This window comes from Peromyscus californicus, unplaced genomic scaffold (genome assembly GCF_007827085.1).
Source record: "Peromyscus californicus insignis strain IS unplaced genomic scaffold, ASM782708v3 Scaffold_12__1_contigs__length_115047231, whole genome shotgun sequence".
Taxonomy (NCBI): domain Eukaryota; kingdom Metazoa; phylum Chordata; class Mammalia; order Rodentia; family Cricetidae; genus Peromyscus; species Peromyscus californicus.
The window spans coordinates 100,679,473-100,697,579 of NW_026294413.1; the positions used below are offsets into that span (position 1 = coordinate 100,679,473).

General features: G+C 47.9%; 1 protein-coding gene across 2 annotated transcripts in view; it reads right to left on the reverse strand.

Annotated features, from left to right (window-relative positions):
- Window positions 1-6,052: 6,052 nt before the first annotated feature.
- The window catches only part of Tspan14 (tetraspanin 14), a 57,579-nt gene continuing 45,524 nt past the window's right edge, over window positions 6,053-18,107 (reverse strand). For both annotated transcript variants that reach the window (XM_052734011.1, XM_052734012.1), the window contains exons 4-9: window positions 17,084-17,230; window positions 15,580-15,750; window positions 13,063-13,188; window positions 11,457-11,501; window positions 9,110-9,229; window positions 6,053-7,635 (exon numbers count right to left, since the gene is read on the reverse strand). In XM_052734011.1, the coding sequence (XP_052589971.1) occupies window positions 7,564-7,635; window positions 9,110-9,229; window positions 11,457-11,501; window positions 13,063-13,188; window positions 15,580-15,750; window positions 17,084-17,230 (681 nt within the window). In that variant the 3' untranslated portion in view covers window positions 6,053-7,563. The remainder of the gene's footprint in view (window positions 7,636-9,109; window positions 9,230-11,456; window positions 11,502-13,062; window positions 13,189-15,579; window positions 15,751-17,083; window positions 17,231-18,107) is intronic.

Sequence of the window (18,107 nt, forward strand, 5' to 3'; positions counted from 1 at the left end):
TTACTTTTGTGCACACAGCCAGACTTCTGCCATTCCTGAAGGAAACTGAGTTCTGAATGGTGAAAGGTGAGCCTAGCTCCTTTCTGGCCCACACTCTGTTCCTAACCAGCAAAAGATGTAGGAGGTGGAGCCTTGAAACAGAAAGAGCCTAGGTCCTTGAGAGACAGTGGAACACAGCACTCACAAGCCTGCCCTCAAAGAGCCACTAGGACCTGTGAAAACAGCAGGAAATAAACAAACCATCTTCAAATTCATGCAAAATTTGGAGGTGTTTGTTTAGTGGTTAATCTTCTAATTCAAATCACCTATGACAGCTTCCAAACTTCTATTTCAGTCACCCGAGACCTGAGCTCCACCAGAGTATCTGACTCTGCAAACACGGTGGACACTGAATCTGTGTTTTTACAAGTTGTAGAGCGACATTGAAGCGACTGGTATGGGGACCACACTGTGAGAACCATTCTTAATTCCCAGTCTTAGAATTACAGTGCTTCCTCCCTCTTTACCAAGTACAAGGTACTCTCTGACCTTTATTTACTCTAGGCTCTGTCAACACCTCTCTCCAATCCCTGCTGATGGATGCCCTTTGATCATGGATTGTGCTGAGTCACTGAGTCAGTGTTCCTTGTAGAGGAAATCTTGGCTGTAAAGCCAGTTGTGACATTTCCCAGCTTCATGACATCCACAAATTCCATAATCTAAATCTGCTTCCTCTTACATAAAATGGAGAAAATCATGTCAGTGCCCTCTTCCACCTGCTCCCTCAAAACCCAAGAACAATCATGGAAGTGGGGCAGAAAGATTGTGAGAGCCAGAGGATAGGAAGGATCAGAGTGAGAAACAGTGTCTTATAAACAAGACTGGACCAGGAAGGATCAGAGTGAGAAACAGTGTCTTATGAACATGACTGGACCACTGTACTCATGAACTCATGGCAGCTGTGGTTGCCTGTGCAAGACCAACACAAAATCAAGCCAGTCCACACTCTAGCATGGTGGGAGGGATTCACAGCACCACCCCTCACTGAAGCACTATTGGCAGCTAATGGCGTCTTCCCTCCAGAGTCAGCTTTCTTTGAGGGTCTCAGCCTCTAGGTAGCCCCCAACTCATGAGAATATGAGCAGCACAAATTGACCTGGTGGGTTTAAAAGAAGTGGGGAGGAGATTTAGGAGGAATTAGGAGGAATGGGGATGGATATGCTCAAAACACATTGTATGAATTATCAAGGAATTAATAAAAGCATATTCAATATGTGTCTTTGTTGGTTTTATTAATTACGTTGGAGGGAAGGAAGAGGAGTCACCAGCCAGGGTCTGGGAACTCCCATATCCCAGATTGTTAGAACAGTCACCACAGGTTCTATTCTGTGCTACCCAAGTCCTCATGTGTCCACAGCTGCCAGGAATTTTTGTCATCTACAGAGAAAGGAGGTAAACACACCTCAAAATGCAGCTGTGTTCAAAAAGTGACTACAACATGGGAAGTGCAATGAATCCTGAAGAATCATCATCAGGAAGAGTGCAAAGGGCCAGGCGAAAGATGTTTGAGTGTCCTGATGGGCATCAGAGAGAAGCATTAGCATCTCTGGAGGTAACTTTCAGACCAGGTGGCTTGACGAGAACCACTTCTTTCTCCGAGTCAACATAACATAAACCTCACCCCTGGATTTGGCCACTTATGGATGGATGGGATGGGGACACATGTGAAGGTAGGGTTTGGTTGGGAGAGATGAGTTCAGTAGCTTGGGATGCAGCAGCTGAGGTGTCTGCAGACATCCAGGCACCAAGTGTCATTCATGGCCTGAGCTATCCACATACACAGAACCACTGGCACCTGAACACCTTGTATAATAATTAACCTTTACCTGGGATGCCTGGGGGACACTAATCATCAGGGTTCACTTTTACTAAGAATCAACAGCTCCTTTGGATAACCTGCCTGGTTCCTATTTAAAAGTGAGCTCTGCCAGATGGTTAGTTACAAAGACATTTGGAATAAGCAAAATATTCTGGCTGTCACCAATGAAAACCTATCATTAAGGACACACCCTAACAGCTCTTTGAGTCTCTAAACTTTAACTATCTTTGAAGTATTTTACAACTATGCTGTAGAGTTACTGCAGACTTATTCTTGTAGATAGATGTGCATATAATACATCCAAATGGGATTCAGTAGATTACTTTCCTACTGAAAATCCATTTTGGTATTGCTTTACTCCATAATGACTGATGCTTCATTGTTTCGCCTTTGAATTGGTTGTTAACCTTTCCACCTCTGTCCATGAATGAACTAAAATTAAAAAAAAAATCTTTACATGTGCTTATCTATATTTCTGAATCCTTAAAAAAAATACTGTCCTTAGCATGGGAAGGACCATTGCCTCTAAAAGACTCACCTCAGTCCATGAAATGTAAACCCACACCTGTCAATTCACATGGCCTTAGGCAGGTGTCCATGCCTCTTCATATCTTCAGGGTGCTCAGTCCCTCTAAGAGGCCATTCCAATGCTTTCCATAGGGCCCCCAGCTGTGCTGATTGTAACAAAATCAATCTAAATGGAGGTAACATTACAATGGTTCCTCTTGCTGAGAGGTGGTGACTGTTTAGGGCATATAGAAACATATAACCCAGGCTTCTTCACAAGAGCACAGGATAAAGTGGCTGGGCATGGAGGGTGAGGAGGAGGATGCAGGCCCAGCAACGAAGCTGAGGTGGAATGACACGTGAGAAGACTTCACATTCCTTCTAGAAAAGCCGAATCACAACTGGTACATATGACCTGACTTTTCCTGACTCTAAGTTTTCCCTTATACTTTCACCAGATTTTCTTGGCACCCAGGAAAGCACACAGCAACCCACTTCCTGGTTTCAGTGAGCCTGGTTATTCATGGAAGTTGGTAAGGACATGCTTTCCCACTGGAGGTGAGGAGCACATGGTCTTCTCCTTGGAACCCCAGCACTTCCCAGGGCCTGTCCTCCCTACCAGGAGGGGGATCAGATGGGGTCTCTCAACCACGCAAACATGATGACCCAGTGTTCAAAACACATCAGCTTGCACTAGGCTCCACACCAACATTCCAGCTCTTTCTTCTGCTCACTCTAAGTTCCTGTACAGTGGAAGTGCTGGGGTTCCCAAGAGGAGACCAGTGTTCCTCACCTCCAGTGGGAAAGCATGTCCTTACCACCTTCTTGTTCATCCTCAGCTCCAAAGCACCGCCGCTGGTAGGGTTCTGGGGATCCAGGAGCAACTCTTTTATTTGTGCAGCTTTCTGGCAGGATCCACACCCCTGTAAGAACCAGTGCCCCCCACACTATCCTTATAGCACAGACAGCAGACCTTGAGCTCCAAAGTCCCACTGAGGTTCCCAGAAAACCTCAAAGTCATTCCTAGGTGACAGAGATGTGACCTCTCCATTTCAGCTTACCTCAGAACTCAAGCTGTGTGACATTCATCATGGGCAGCTCAGCTGGTGGAAATGTAGCTTCAGATAAACATCACTATGTTAAATGTTAAACCCTCCACCCACCTCATCTCACTTAATCCTTGAAACACCACAACAGAAGGAACTACCATCCCCATTTTACAAAAAAAGGAATGTGGCAGCTGGAGGCATTCATGTACACACCAGCAATAAGGAGTGATCTGGCCTGGCACAGCCAGCCAATAGAACCCACTAACATGTGCACATCTTCCTGAAGAATTCCCTTAAAAATATTGTTTAATTCTATTAAGTTATTTGAATAACAAGTACCGCAGTTTTTTTCCCTTTGTGCATGATGTGTGAATATCTAGGTACAACGTGGACACATTCCTGTGTGTGACTGTGAATGTGGGTATGGCACATCACATATATGGAAGTCAGAGGACAACCCCTGGTGTTGGTCCTTGACTTCCTCTTGAGAGACAGGGGCACTCTGTTGTTCTTCTACTGAACAGGCCAGACTAGTTGGCTCACAAGCTTCCTGGGATTTTCCTGTCTATACCACACATGTCCAGTAGGGGCAGTGGGATTACAGACATTCATGCAAATGCAGGTCCTCAACACATACCAAAAAAGCCCCTCTACTCACAGAATCATCTCCCCAGCCATTCTGCAATTGTTTCTTTTAATATACACGTTTACTTCCTAACATGTGGTTGAATGAGCAGTCATGGGGAGAGGATGACCTTCCCTCCTTGACTTCACCACCACGGTGCCCCATCATGGAGGCTAGAGGCTGTCTCAAGTGGAGGGGTCCCTGCCTCAGGCTCCAACAATGGAGACACTGTGGCAGACAGAGAAAAGGAAACCAGATCCTGCTGACATCACTGAGACACTTGGATCACATCAACCCTGAAACTCACTCTACCTCTGGACTTTCCAGTTTCAGGAGCCAAAACCCTCCGCTCATTGTTCAGGTTGGTTGAATGGGGTTTTCTGTTACCTGGGACCGTAAATATAATATCCTAAGGAGCAACATCCACTCGTTTGTGGCATTTCATACAGTGGAGAGCTTGACCAAGTGAATGTATCACACATCAATACATTAAGTAAAAAGAACTACAGAAAGTTGAAAAAAAAAAAAAAGACCCTTGTTTGGATGAAGATCCAAAGACATTTTCTGGAAAGATCCTTAAGAGTGGCTGACTTTGAGCAACAGAAAACATACATTTCACTTTACACTCTATTTACACAGCTTTTACTTATACTTTAGAAAATGAAATTTAAAAGTTTGAGGTGACAAAAATGATGGTCTAAGGTGATAATTTAATTTGGTAGTTATTAAGCTATGTTTTTGAAGCCCCTGCTGGGATAGGAGGTACAAAATACAGAAAAAAGCCAAGTGAAGAAATATCTGTCTCTGAGCTTTGCAGGAGTACTTGTATCCTGTCACTCCAAATAAAGCATCCCTCAACACTGGTAAGGGTCCCAAAACCCCAGAACAACATCTGCTTAAGAGCATTCTTTAACTCTTTTTTCCACAGTTACGCCTTAGCCCCAGAGTTTTGTCTTATTTATATATTTATATATTTATATATTTATTTATTTATGTTATAGTATGTTTGTCTGCCTGTACGTATGTGTACCACATGTGTGCCTAGTGTCCTACCACATGGGTACTGGGAACCAAACCTGGGTCTTCTAGAAGAGCAACAAATGCTCTTAATTGTTAAGTCATCGTTCCTGCCCCTAGCCCCAGTTCTACAATGCTCACCTGACATTTTTCAGAGGATCATTGGAGACACCAAAAGCGACCAAAGGGACAGCCCTTTTATGTGTCGAGGATGAAGTACAGACACTATATAAGGTCACTTCAAAAGGCTGAACCGCATCCTTCTGGACATAATCAACGCAAGCATCTCAACTAAGATCATGATGGAAGGTAGGGTATTCCCACAGTTCAAGGCTGACAATGTGGTACCCATGGTCTTTAAGGACACATCCATGCTGGATGGAACAAGGGCCCACCCATGGGCATATACATTCTCTACCCCCTCACCTGTCAGAGTAGAGGGATTTCAACCAGTTCCTGCACCTCTGAAGTTATGGGCCAGGAAGCCATCAAGTGGCTCCCTCTGCTGAGGAGCCCTCCAAGGATAGCAGCCCACGTGCTGCCTCAGTAGCCTCCAAAGTGTCTCTCTCAGAGAAGGAAGTGTCTGACCCTGCACTTCCCAGCACAGAAAAACATCCACCAGCTCACGCAGCAGTGTCCTGTCTGGACCCATGGTCTCTGAGCACTCTGGCCTGAATGGGCATATTCCCAGAGCTGGATCGAGATAACTGAGAAGAGTGCTGCTTTGAGAACTTGGAAAGGAAGTTGTTCCAGTTCATGCTTCTATCTGAGGGTGGCAAAGCATGAGCCACCCAGTTTCAGCTGCAGGGTGCACATGAAGGATACCCGCAATCTGTCAGGATGTGCCTTAACCACTGGGTTCCTATATCACCCAGTCACACCTGATGCCTCGGGTCAGCTCAGTGGCTCAATTTATCACCAAAATGCTTAAAGAGGTTTTTGGTTTTTTTTTTTTTAAATCATGATTCCAAACAAAAAATGACCCAAACAACAGCATTAATATAAAGATATATTCCATAAAAGAGTTTGGCAGGTCAAAGTGAAGCATCACACTTCCTAAAAACACAAGCATTCTTCCTCTAGTCTATAGAGAATTATTTAGAAAACTATAACATCGTCATCATCATGAACACACACCCACCAGTATCACCAGTATACACCACACTAGAATGTACACCTCGGCAAGTCACTGAAGGTAGGCACTCAACCCCTGAACGGTGAGGACACATACAAGCTACAGAGAAGCATTAGAGGAGCCCAGGCCAAGGTGGACAGACACCAAGCATGCCTCAGGAGCATCCAGTACTTGAGACACACATCATTTTCAAGAGCAGCCCCAGACAGCACTGACAGTGGAGACAACAGCAGAAGAATGGCATCTGGGTGGAGGAGTCACCATGGATGTGAGAAGACGACGTTGTGCTGAGCTTCACACAGCACCTGGTGTCTGTGGCTCGCAAGGGCCTGGCTGCAGAGTGTTGCCCTCCAGGGACAGCACACTTTGGGCCACTAGCTGTATGTGGTCATGAGAGGAACCCAGTTTCCAGCTAGCAATCAGGAACTTGGGCTCCCTGGAGGGCAGTGGGGAGAAAGGGTCAATCAGGATTCAAGTTCTGGTGGCAGTTTCAGTAGCACCGAGACCAGAAGACAGTGAAGCCAAGCAGGGGTGCGTGGAGGGAATGTGGACTAGAGGGAGAGGCTGTCACAGCTAGTTCTCAGACATTCAGGGAACTGAAAAGGGCAGCTTGGTCCCAGACACTGGGTAAGGCTGCTGAGAAAAGACTGCTGGAGAGAAGAGGCAATGAAGCCATGGTGAAGAAACACTCTTACCCCTATAAATAAACTATTTACACGCTTTAAGAACAGGAGAGCGGGCTCTCAGCAGGGCTTAATGCTATGGAGACACAAGGCTGATCTACCCTGGGAGAGCAGTGTAGGCTTGGAAGGCAGTGGCAAGGTGCTTCCCTGGGACCGGTTATGGCTGGCTCAGGCTTACTTCATGTGGCCATGGCTGAGGACCCTGCAAACCCGTGGCATGTTGGCACCACCATGAACCCTGCTGGCACTCAGGAACCCACTGGAACACTTACTCCTCCCCCATGCTTCTTGATCCAATGGAGCCAGAAGTTGTCCTCAACCTGCTGGTCCAACACAAATGTTCCACCCACAGAAGATAACAGTTGAGCATGTATGTACCTAAGCCTTACTGAGTGGGTAGGGGCCTGCAGACGCTCTTGGGCTCCAAGAGGGCCATCAAGCCCTCCTTGCAGCCATGGGAGCCATCTGTCCTCAGAGTTACTACTCCACATGAAGACACATTCTCTGTCTCTGGGCAAACCCCTTCAAAGATGCCATGTCAAGTGTGGGCAGATGAGAAGGGGCCTTCGTCTTCAGCACCAGCAAGAAGAAACAGAGAGGTCACGTCACACTGATGCCGAAGACTGGGGTCTGGCTGTGGGTGGCTTCACTTCCATGTGTGGCTCAGCTCCACTTGCTGCCGCTGCTTCTCAGAAGTGATGACCTGCCTTCACTGCCTCGATGTCTGAGATCAGGGTCCTCGCCAGGAAGATGCCGAAGATCTGAAACCAAAACCAAAGATCAGCGGCCTAAAACAGGGGCAGGGAGCAGCGGAACTGGTGGAGACTGCCTGCACGGACTCAGTCCCTCACCTACCCTATCAGTCCCTCACCTACCCTATCAGTCCCTCACCTACCCTATCAGGTCAAGGGTGAGGTGAGAGCAGAGTGTGGGCAAGTTACAAAGCCTAACCTGCCCCATGGAAAATGAGCCCAGGGTAGGCTGCTGTATCTCTCAAGCATGGAAGAGGTCAGACCAGGAGCCACAGACCAGAACAGATGCTCAGCCTGCCTCCAGGGAGTGAACATGCCACACACCATAGACAGGACCCACATATCTGAGCTCTAGGTCAAACTGAAAAATAGCACCAACTGTTGAGAACCAGCCACCCCGTCACCCTGATTCCCAAGAGAATAATCTCACAGCCATGACCCTGATGTCTGCAGACACATCCTGATCTTAGCAGACAGGAATGTTGTGAAGGAAGGGTGAGGATTTTCTACCTAAACAGACAAACACACATTTGGAGATGTGCTCGATTTTTCCCCCTTTTAAGTTCTATGCTTCATAAGTGAAGTCAGTTTCTCTGAAGTTCTCTTTCTGCCCACTTCACAAACGTTTCTTTGCTTTTCCACAAGCTTCTCTCTAGTGGTCTTCTGCAGTCACTGGACATACACAGTGAAGAATAAAGAGATGTGGTGTGATTGCAGCCAGGTCCACCCCAGTCACCTCCTCAAGGCAGAGCCGCCTGACACGTGTTCCCCACGCCAACACAGCCTCCACTGTCCCACAAGCTGCTCAAAGGCTGCCAGTGCCTCTTACTCATGGGCACTACGAAAACTGACACCCCTAAAGAACTGGATTCTTGACTTTTTCTAGGTTTTCCTGTGGGCACCAGCCAACCCATTCACCCCTGGGCTACCAATGTCTGTTCACATGAGAAATTTAGTTCAAATGAATAGGCACAGCTTTAAGCTGCAAAAGGCAGTAAGCCACAGGGGCCTCTGTGGTGAGGGGAAGACTCCAGGAAACCCAGCCAGGGAACAGAGACAAGGAAGTTCTGAGATAATTGCCCCAGCTAATAGGAAGAGTCACCTCCCACACTAGAGCTCCTGACATCTCCTTAAATCCTGCTACCAGAAAGGAAAGATCCCAAAGAGGCGACAATTACTGGCCATGCACTGCAATTACCCTGACCACCACACAGGCAACACCATCCATATGAAGCCTACTGGGGCCTCCAGAAAGGGCCACAGCTGTCCCATCTGTGTGTCCTAAAGAAGGTCTCCCTTCAGGTAGCAGACTGTGGGGACAGAGGAGCCACAGCCCATCCTGGGTCTACCCTCCAATATATATGTACAGGTACCGCCATGCTATACATATACATGCACCTAGCCTTGGACACTATTTCCTAGGCCAGATTCCTTCACAGCAGACCATGTGTGAAGGGCCCGGTGCTTGAATTCTGGAGCATACCTGCAGCAGTGAGATGGCAATGAAGACACCAGCCACAATGTAGATGTTCCTGGGCAGCCAGCCTTCCAGAGCCTGGATGCACCCTTTCGTAAAGATGAACTCGTCCCACTTGCTCTTCAGCTGCAAAAAAACAGCACAGTGGCCTCAGCCTGAGCACTCACAATCCCTGCCCTGTCCCCAGAGAACCTGGTTCTGTATGGGGCAGGGCAAAGCACAGCATGTGGATGATGGTCTTGAGGGGCTGAATAAAGACCACAAGAGAAACCCTGCATGAGAAATACTCCAGATTCAGTCTAGGCCTCTCCCAGGGCAAGCTGCTATCCTATCATCTAGCTAACTAAATGAGTTAGTTCCTCTGAAAAGAGCCAAAGATGAACTTACTCTACATCTCCACACGTGGAGACATACAGGGGCACTACAGACCAAAGAGACGGGTCTGGGGTCAAGTCCTGGCTTAGCCTTGAATTCTGGCTATTATGTCCTTACATCTAGTTAGGACATACATGTCTTTCAAGGTACAGATGAGGAGAGGGGATTCCAAGCATTCTCAGTCAAAAAAGTTGGCAAAAAAAAGGACAGTGTCTCTTTAGGTTATCTCCCACTAGTAAGCTTGGCTCCAGGAGACAGAGTCAGCCAGCTCCCCTTCTACCAGTTCTCCTGGAAATCAGGTCCGGTGGGGACCCTGTAACAGCACACACCCCACTCTTACTACCTCATAAGTGGCAATCAGCCTGTTTCTTCCCCATCAACTCCCTCCATGTCAATACAGATTAAACATCAACTCATGTCAGGGGCATTATGGCCTTCATTGCTTTCCCCCAGGAAACCTCAGACTGTGACTGTATGTGAAGAGGGGAGATGGTGTACAGGCCCAGAAGACAAGCCTGGAACAGATCCTTCATTGCTCCCCCCAGGAAACCTTAGACTGTGACTGTATGTGAAGAGGGGAGATGGTGTACAGGCCCAGAAGACAAGCCTGGAACAGATCCTTCCCAAGCAGCCGCAGGAGTCAACTCAGCTGACAGCTTGATCTCAGACTTCTGAGCTCCAGATTCATGAGAAAATAAATGTCAGCATTTGAGCCTCCCTGTCTTTACATTTTGTTTTGATTGCCCCAAGTGGTGATGAGATTCTGGGGAAAGCTGGGTCCATAGATGCCCCTCTCTAGCTTTATCTGTCTGGGACACTAAAGAAAGCACCAAAGTGGCCTAAAGCGACAGTAACTCTTCGTCACCACTGTAGAGCCTTGAGATTCAGTGTCTGGTGCTGCTTTCTGCTTAAACAGTGTCTTCCCACTGAATTCTCACATGCTGGAAGAGATGAAAGGCTCTTTTTTAAAGATTTATCTGTTCATGTTTATTTTACTGTGTAAGTATTCTGGTTGCATTTACGTCTTCGCATCCTGTGTATACAGTGCCTGCAGAGGCCAGAAAACAGCATCTATCCTCTGGAACTGGAGTTACAGATGGTTGTGAGCACGATGTGTGTGCTAGGAACCAAGCCTGGGTCCTCTGAAAGAATAACAGTGTTCTTTATCTCTAAGCCATCTCTCCAGGCCAGACTAGGCATTTTAATAAAGTCAGTAATCTCAATCATGAGGCCTCTGCCTTCACTGGGGACTAGGTTTCAGCTTGTGAATTCTGGAGGGATAAAACAATCAGCCTGTTCCTGTGAAACTAAGGTCAATGGAAGATTCCCAAGATGCAGATCAACTGTCCTAGTGTCCATGGCTTAGAAGGGGGATTTCTACATTTCCAGACACCCCTCAGTTTCACAACAGCAGCCATCCACATCACCAAAACCTAGAAAACCGACTGCAGTGAGGGAGTGGTATGCCTTCTGGCTATCTTCTCACACCCAAGCCCTCACTCACTGTGGTCTGAAAGAAGCTCTGGATTCTGAGCTCCACCCTAGTCCAGGCATCTCCCTCTTGCAACTGCCTCCAGGTGGAAGCTGGAGCAAGTCACACACCCCGAAAGCTTTATCCTCAATTCCTGCACAACAGAAAATGGTTACACAGCCTCTGCTTCCAATTCACACTATTTCTAATGCAGTGATAGGTTTAGTGATAGAAGGGCTTTAGAGTCACGGGGCTTCAAATCTGTGTGTGTGTGTGTGTGTGTGTGTGTGTGTGTGTGTGTGTGTGTGTGTGTGTCTCGCGCGCGCGTTTGTGCACATGCATATGCAGACTCAGCTCACTTCAGGCTTAGCTGTGACCTTCTAAGTGAATCCTGCTGTTTCCCTACTCCAATCTGAACTTTTGCTAAAGCAGGAGGTTAGAGCACAAGGCTAAAACCTGAGAAAGAGTTCCCCAGAACCCGGCGAAGCTTTGTGTTGGTATTCTTACCTGAATCCTGACATCATAGCCACACTGTGTGTTCACAACTTTTTGCTGTAAGAAAAACAGAAAACTTAAGTTACTCTTGTCCTGTCAAAAACCCAGGTAGGAAACACTAGAAAAATCACAACCCAGCACCAGGAAACACCTGTGGAGATTGCATCACAGCTCACACCCTGCAGTCAACTGCCAGCTCCCCTTCCAGGCTAGCCCAGGGGTCAGTGAGCTGCTTCTGTGGTGATTCAGCAATAAATTTCGTAGACACAGGCTGCAAAAGCAGGACTCGCTCTGCCTCATCAGCAAGAGCACAGACCTGGACAGCACATAAACAGTCAAGCTTGGCTCTATTTTCAGGAAACCAAGGACATTGGGATCTGAATGTCATACAAATTCTTATACATCACAAAGTATTATACTTTTTTTTTCTTCAATCATGTTTGAAGTTAGATGCAGAATATCCTCCAAAGGCTTGGTCCCCAGGATGCTGCTATTGGAAGGTGGTAGAGACTTGAGGAGATGGAGCCTGGGGGGAAGCCCTTAGGTCTCCAGAAATGTGTCCTGGAAGGGCACAGTGGGGTTCTGCTTTGTTCTTTAGCTATGTAGACTCTTCTGCCATGGGCTCCTTGCCATCTCCACCAGGTACCACAGACCTGACAGCATCAAGACCGCTTCCAACACTGTGAACAAGCATAACTCTTTCTCCTTAAATCCAGGGATTAAATTTAGGGTCTCTTGCATAATAAGTATGCTCTCTACCACTGGGGCCCACAAACTTTTCCTCAGAGGGTTGGAAACAGTGATGGAAAACTGACTTCAACAACCACTGAAAAGTAAATAAACGCATCTTAGTGGGCTCACAGATCATACAAAGCAACCAGTCAAATTTCGGCCTTGGGCCACAGCTGGTCAGCCTTTGTGCCAGTAGGTACTATTAACACTCGCTACACTCACAGCACCAACACTTGCTACACTGGTGTATTTCCAACATCCCTGGACACCTCAGACGCCACTGTGCAACCTCAGCAAATAGGCCTCTCCCACACCAAGGATCCTGCCCAGGTAATAACAGAGTGAAGGCTTGCTTCTCAGAGGCTGTGGCTAGGCATCACAGGGCTGTGCAGAAGCTTGTGCAGGGCCGATCTCTACTCAAGCAAAACATAACAGTCTTTCTTCACAGGTTACCCAAAGTGCTCAATTTCCAGAACCCTGAGGACTTAGGCCTAATCTAAGAATAGAAGCAGGTGAAGAAGAGGCTAGAAAATAATTAACCATGGAGCTGCTGTCCTCCACATGAGATGTGTCATCTTACAATCACCGAGAGCTTCTGGGCACAAGAGGGGGCAGCCCAGACCACACCACCTTCACAGTACCACCAGGGGGCACCACTTGAGGAAGAATGAGCTTTGCTCCTTCTTTATCCAACACAGAGTCAAGGTGCACCACTGAGAATTTCCCAGAATGTGTGCCCAGGATTTCAGAGTTGCAAGGACTGGAGGCGGGGGTGGAGGGAGCCGGAGGGAACGCACCACACTCCATTAGTGTGTTGGAAAGCAGCAGCCTGGAAGGCTCTGGAAAAGGCAGGAGCTGCTGGGCTGCAGAAGGGACATACACTCACCGCAGGATCTGGCACACAGCAAGAAAAGGGTACTCCACATTTCTCTCGGCTGTAGCTGGCGCCACTACAGTTGAAGTAGACGTTGAGGTCCCAGTCTTCAGGGCCATAGGCCCCACAGCACTGATTCTGAAACCACAAAAGCCAAGAACCACATGAGGAGGGCCAGGGTCACTCACCCAACACAAGGTGTCTCTGGATGACAGAGATAAGCATGTTCCCATCTACCACACAGAGACACCACGGCCCGTGAAGATGCTGAATAACACCAACAAATGGTAACCCTTTAAGAAGGAAACAGCAGCCATGCCATCTCCTCTGTCTAGGTCACAGCATGCTAAGTTCCAGGCACTCCTTGACAGAGCTCAGCCAAGCTACATCCCCACCCCACCCCCTTTAAAGGCACTTTGATGTAGCCCTCTCCTAATCTAGTGAACAGGTCTTCCCCCCTGATAAATGGTCATGCTGGCCCTGGTTACCCTTTTTGACTTTCTGTGTAAAACGGATGCTGAATATCTATGACGGGGTGACTTACGACTAGGGTAAACAGCGTAAACAGCATCGGCAAAACTAGACTTCTGCCTTGACGGGGAGCCTCCGCCCTCGCCCTCCACTCCTCATTACATGGTGCAGCTGACAAAAAGCCCTCATCAGCCTACAAAGGTGCAGCCCCAGCACACTTAGGACATGCTGTGATGGGAGTGGCCCACCCACAGCAGGTCTCCTTCCTACACTTACCTTTGAGGCTGGCCTAGTAACAGCCGCCAAAACAAAGGCCAACAGGAATTTCTGCCTCCTTCACATCCTACTTTTCCAGTGAAAATCCCATCTTCCCCTCCACACCCCTCCACTATAAAAGACGACGCTTTAATGACTTAATGGCCATCTAAGGCTTCATCCAAGCCATAGAACTACTGGATCCCTCTTTATGTTTACAAGAAAAGGAGCTGGGCATGACAGAGCACAAACATTCCTCTAATTTCAATAATCAGGAGGTTGAGGCTTGTAAGCTTGAAGGTAGCTTGGGCTACACAAGATTCTGTCTCACCTGCCTCAACAGGGACAGAGACAGAGAAGCAGCAGGCAGACAACATCCCTCAGGAAAGAGCAGGGGAAAGTGATAGAAACCAGCAGACCACACCACATGAGTGAAAGGACCAAGCAGATGCCATAACAGGCTGCTCAGTCTTCTCTCAGAGATCAGGCCTCAATTTCAGTTTCCTGAGACTTGAGCAAGCAGTTTCTGGTAGGGCCATGAACAAAAGACTGCTCAAAGTTCAGCCAGATGTTTACTGTCTGGGGCCCCTCACCAACTTAGAGTTATGTGCAGTACGTGCTTGGCCAGCCAGCGCCCATGGTGGCTCAAGGACAAAGCCTGGGACTTGTGCTGGACTGCCCCCAAAGTAATAAATTGTAACCACCAACCAGTAAATTCAAAGGTTACATACCCTCACCCAATTAAAAGAGAACAGAGATAAAAATAAACCAATCCGAGTTGCACCCATGCAAAACTCCCCCAACCCCCCTGAAGGGCTTGTGGATTTTGCCTTTAAAAAACTAGCCACACAAAGAAAAAGCAAGTTCCTCCTGGCCTCACGACTACGAGTGAGTGCTTTGGATCGAGCTTCCCTGCCCGCGGCTTGTAAACAAACAGAAATAAACCATGCTATTGCATTCTGTACCTAAGGTCTCTGGTGGTTATCTTTGGGGTCACATCTGGGCATAACAATGAGCACTAAAGAAAGAAATGGAACAGAGAAAGGGCAGCATGGCCACCCACAGGAGGCTATACCACAGGATTCTCCCAAGTCAGTAACAAGGCACGGGAGCCTCTCTGGTCATGTAAATAGGTTTTGCTGGACTCCAGACTACATGCAACAGGGTAAACAAGTTTTGGTTAGTAACAATGGGTCAGTTATTTTTAGTGCTTTCTGGTTTCTCGTTGGAACCAAGTGTTTGATAGAAAAGACATTTTGGAAGCTGAGCTTCTGGAAGAGGAAGATCAAACAGGCCACTGTGGCAGGCAGTGAGTTCATCCCAGGGGCTGGAGCAGCCAGTGATCCATGCTTCCAGGTGTAGCTGCAGGCAAAGGGAAAGGGCAGGAAGGCTGAGGGACAGAGCCTGCTCATTCAACCCCCTGGGGAAAGCTTCTGAGAGGTCACATCCTTCCATCTGAGATGGCTTCCTCCAAGAAGGCAGTTTGCTCTTCTCAAACAGGAAGGAGGAAAGGTCCCAGAGAGGAAGGGGACAGGAATAGCTCTTGCTGTGAGTCACAAGCCTAGGGGAGGAGCTCTCTCCTCTATATCCCCTCTATATCCCCAGGGCCCAAGATCCTGGGGAAGACTGTGGCTGAGCTGACCAGAGGTAGAGGGAATGCTCCATACCTCCCCGCCATGCTGTGGTAGAGGAGCCACTCTCAGGAGGGAAGACCTCGCTCCAATCTCAGCTGCAGGGCACCCCAGAGTGACCAGAGGTGGGAAAGGGCATGATCTAGTAGGAGGCCTGTTGGGCAGAGCTTACGGCTTTCTGAAGGGAGTCAATGAGGTTCTGCAGGTCAATGTCGTCCCGATAGGATCTGATGTTGCTCTCGAAGAATTCCCGGAACCGGTCCCTCACCCAGTCCTGGAACAGAAAGGCCAGCACAGCCACAGCCAGTTCCAGGAAGAAGATGAGCACGATGGCCCCACAGAACTGCATGGGCACAAGAGAGGTGGAGTTAGCCATCACCAGCCTGGCTAACCCATGTACCCCACTAGACCCAGAACCACTCCCACTGCACAGCACTTCACCTCTATAAATGGGATTCACTACTACTCATGCCCCATACAACACAGCTGGTAACTGAGATGAGTGACAACCACCATTTTCCAGGAGGCAGCCCTGATTCCCCTCCCCCCACCTTAATGAAAAGAAGCCATGTCAGTTGCTTCCATATGGAGCCTGCACCTGGGCACTATTTGCTTCTACCCTGCACACAACCATCCTAGACACCCAATCCTTCACTCCCACTTTAGGGAAGAAAAAACTGAGATTCAGACACAGAGCTTCTCTGAGACAATGTAACTTATACAGGACATCTGAGTTCCCTGCGGGGTTCACTACCACTCTGGAGGTACCAGTGTTATCAGTACCCACTCTGCATGTGCACATGCACCTCTCTACAAACATGGCTGTGCAGCTACAGACAGTGGGGACATGCTATTGGGACCCATGCAGCCACTGGGACACAGATGAAGCTCTCTCTGCCTGCGGCCTGAAGGGTCTGTGTTCTTACAGCCATAAAGGGCAGTAGGAAACTTTGCCACATCTAGGAAATGTGAAGGAGCCTTTCCAAGAAATCCAGAGAAGAATCACAAGCATGCACAAACACGTGCACACAGCCTGCCCCCGAGGAGTGAGATGCAAAACACAGTATTTTGAAGGAGGAGGAGATCTAGGAAAATGTGTGCTTTGCTTTTCAAATGAAGAAAGCCTGACCTAATAAACTCAACAAATAATAAATTATGAAGAAAATAAAAGTGTTTTCCTCACCAGGTGCTATTTAATTTTAACTGAATACATTTAAAAATGAAGTCATATCTAAATATAAAACTAAACTCTTAGTAACTCATAATTCTGGCAGAAAATTAAAAACTCTACATTGTACATCCAACAGATTCATACTCAGGAGGAGGGAAATGATTTCTTAATGTTACTGGCAACATTGTTTGATCTTAGCCAGGAAGGGCAAAGGTGAACAGCAAAAGTCTCTAGAACTTCTAAGGGAGCTATAAAGCAAAGGAGGTGGGTAGAGCCCCTGCAATCAGTGGGCTCCTCTAGGAGGAGGGGGGTCCCACAAGAAACCCCACTTTCCTAGGGTGAGGAACATCATCTGGTTTTTTCTCCCTAAAATCATCCCTCCAGTGAGACAGAGGTTCAAAGGACTGCTCCCTGCTTCTACTGCCTGGGCCAGAAAACAAATATGAGCCTATACCCTTGCCCATCCCATCCATTATCTCCCACCCTCAACTCCAGGACCACTCACAAACTTGAGCAGGCAGATGTTCTCCCGTAGGGCACCCACACAGCCTGCAAAGCCCAGTGTGAACATCACCACGCCCACCATCAAGACCAGCACCACAGGGTCGATTCCATGCAACCGGGTCACCTTGGTGAGGTCGGACAGCACACCCTGGAAGAGGCGGAGAATAGAAGGTAACAGTGTCCTTAGAATGGAGTCAAGGCCCTGGGGCAAACTCTGTCAGCAGCTAAGGTGGGGGCCTGCTTCTTCAAGGCTTAGTCCTGTCATCAAGAGCCAGGCCAGAGTGTGTTCCTGCCCACTTTCCAGAGCCCCTGAGTCTAGGTGGCATCCTTGTCCACCTCAGCCCCCAGATACTTTTCATGAAAGTCCTGGTCCACACTGATGATGGAGTTTCTGTGAGCCCAGAGCCAGCTTCCTCCATGGCCTGGAGGGTACCTTGGCCAGGCTGCAGAGGAGTGGAGTCCTATGGCCTATGGTCAAACTGGCTAAAAGCAGCCTCAAAATGAACATTTTTGAGGAAACACACTTAGCAAACACACTCAGGGTAGATGAAGGACAGAGTGTTACCCACAGACCTGTCTATGATGGAGGCCTTCTATCAGCACTGTTCAAAGACAACCACTGGCTATACTTGCAATAAGCACATGGAAGGAGGCTAGAGACAAACAAGAACTGGTTTATCGTTTTTATTTCAGTACATGTAGTCACGGACTAGTGAGACGGCTCGACAGGTAAAGAAAAGCACTTGCTGCCTGGCCTGGCAGCCCGAGTGTGGCTCTAGGCCCACACAGCAGAAGGAGAGCAAAAAGCCTGGTCCTGCAGGTTGTTTTCTGACCTCTACTCGTGCATATACGTAACTATACACACCTAAAAGAAAGCAGGGAAATTTAAAAAGTGCTTATATTATTTATGTAATGTTTTAAAATTATTATAGGTGACTAGCGGCAACCACAATGGACAGACAGACTCTATGATATTCAAAGCGGGGAGGGGGCTGCCAGAACAGGCAGCTGTGTAGCCAGCGCCA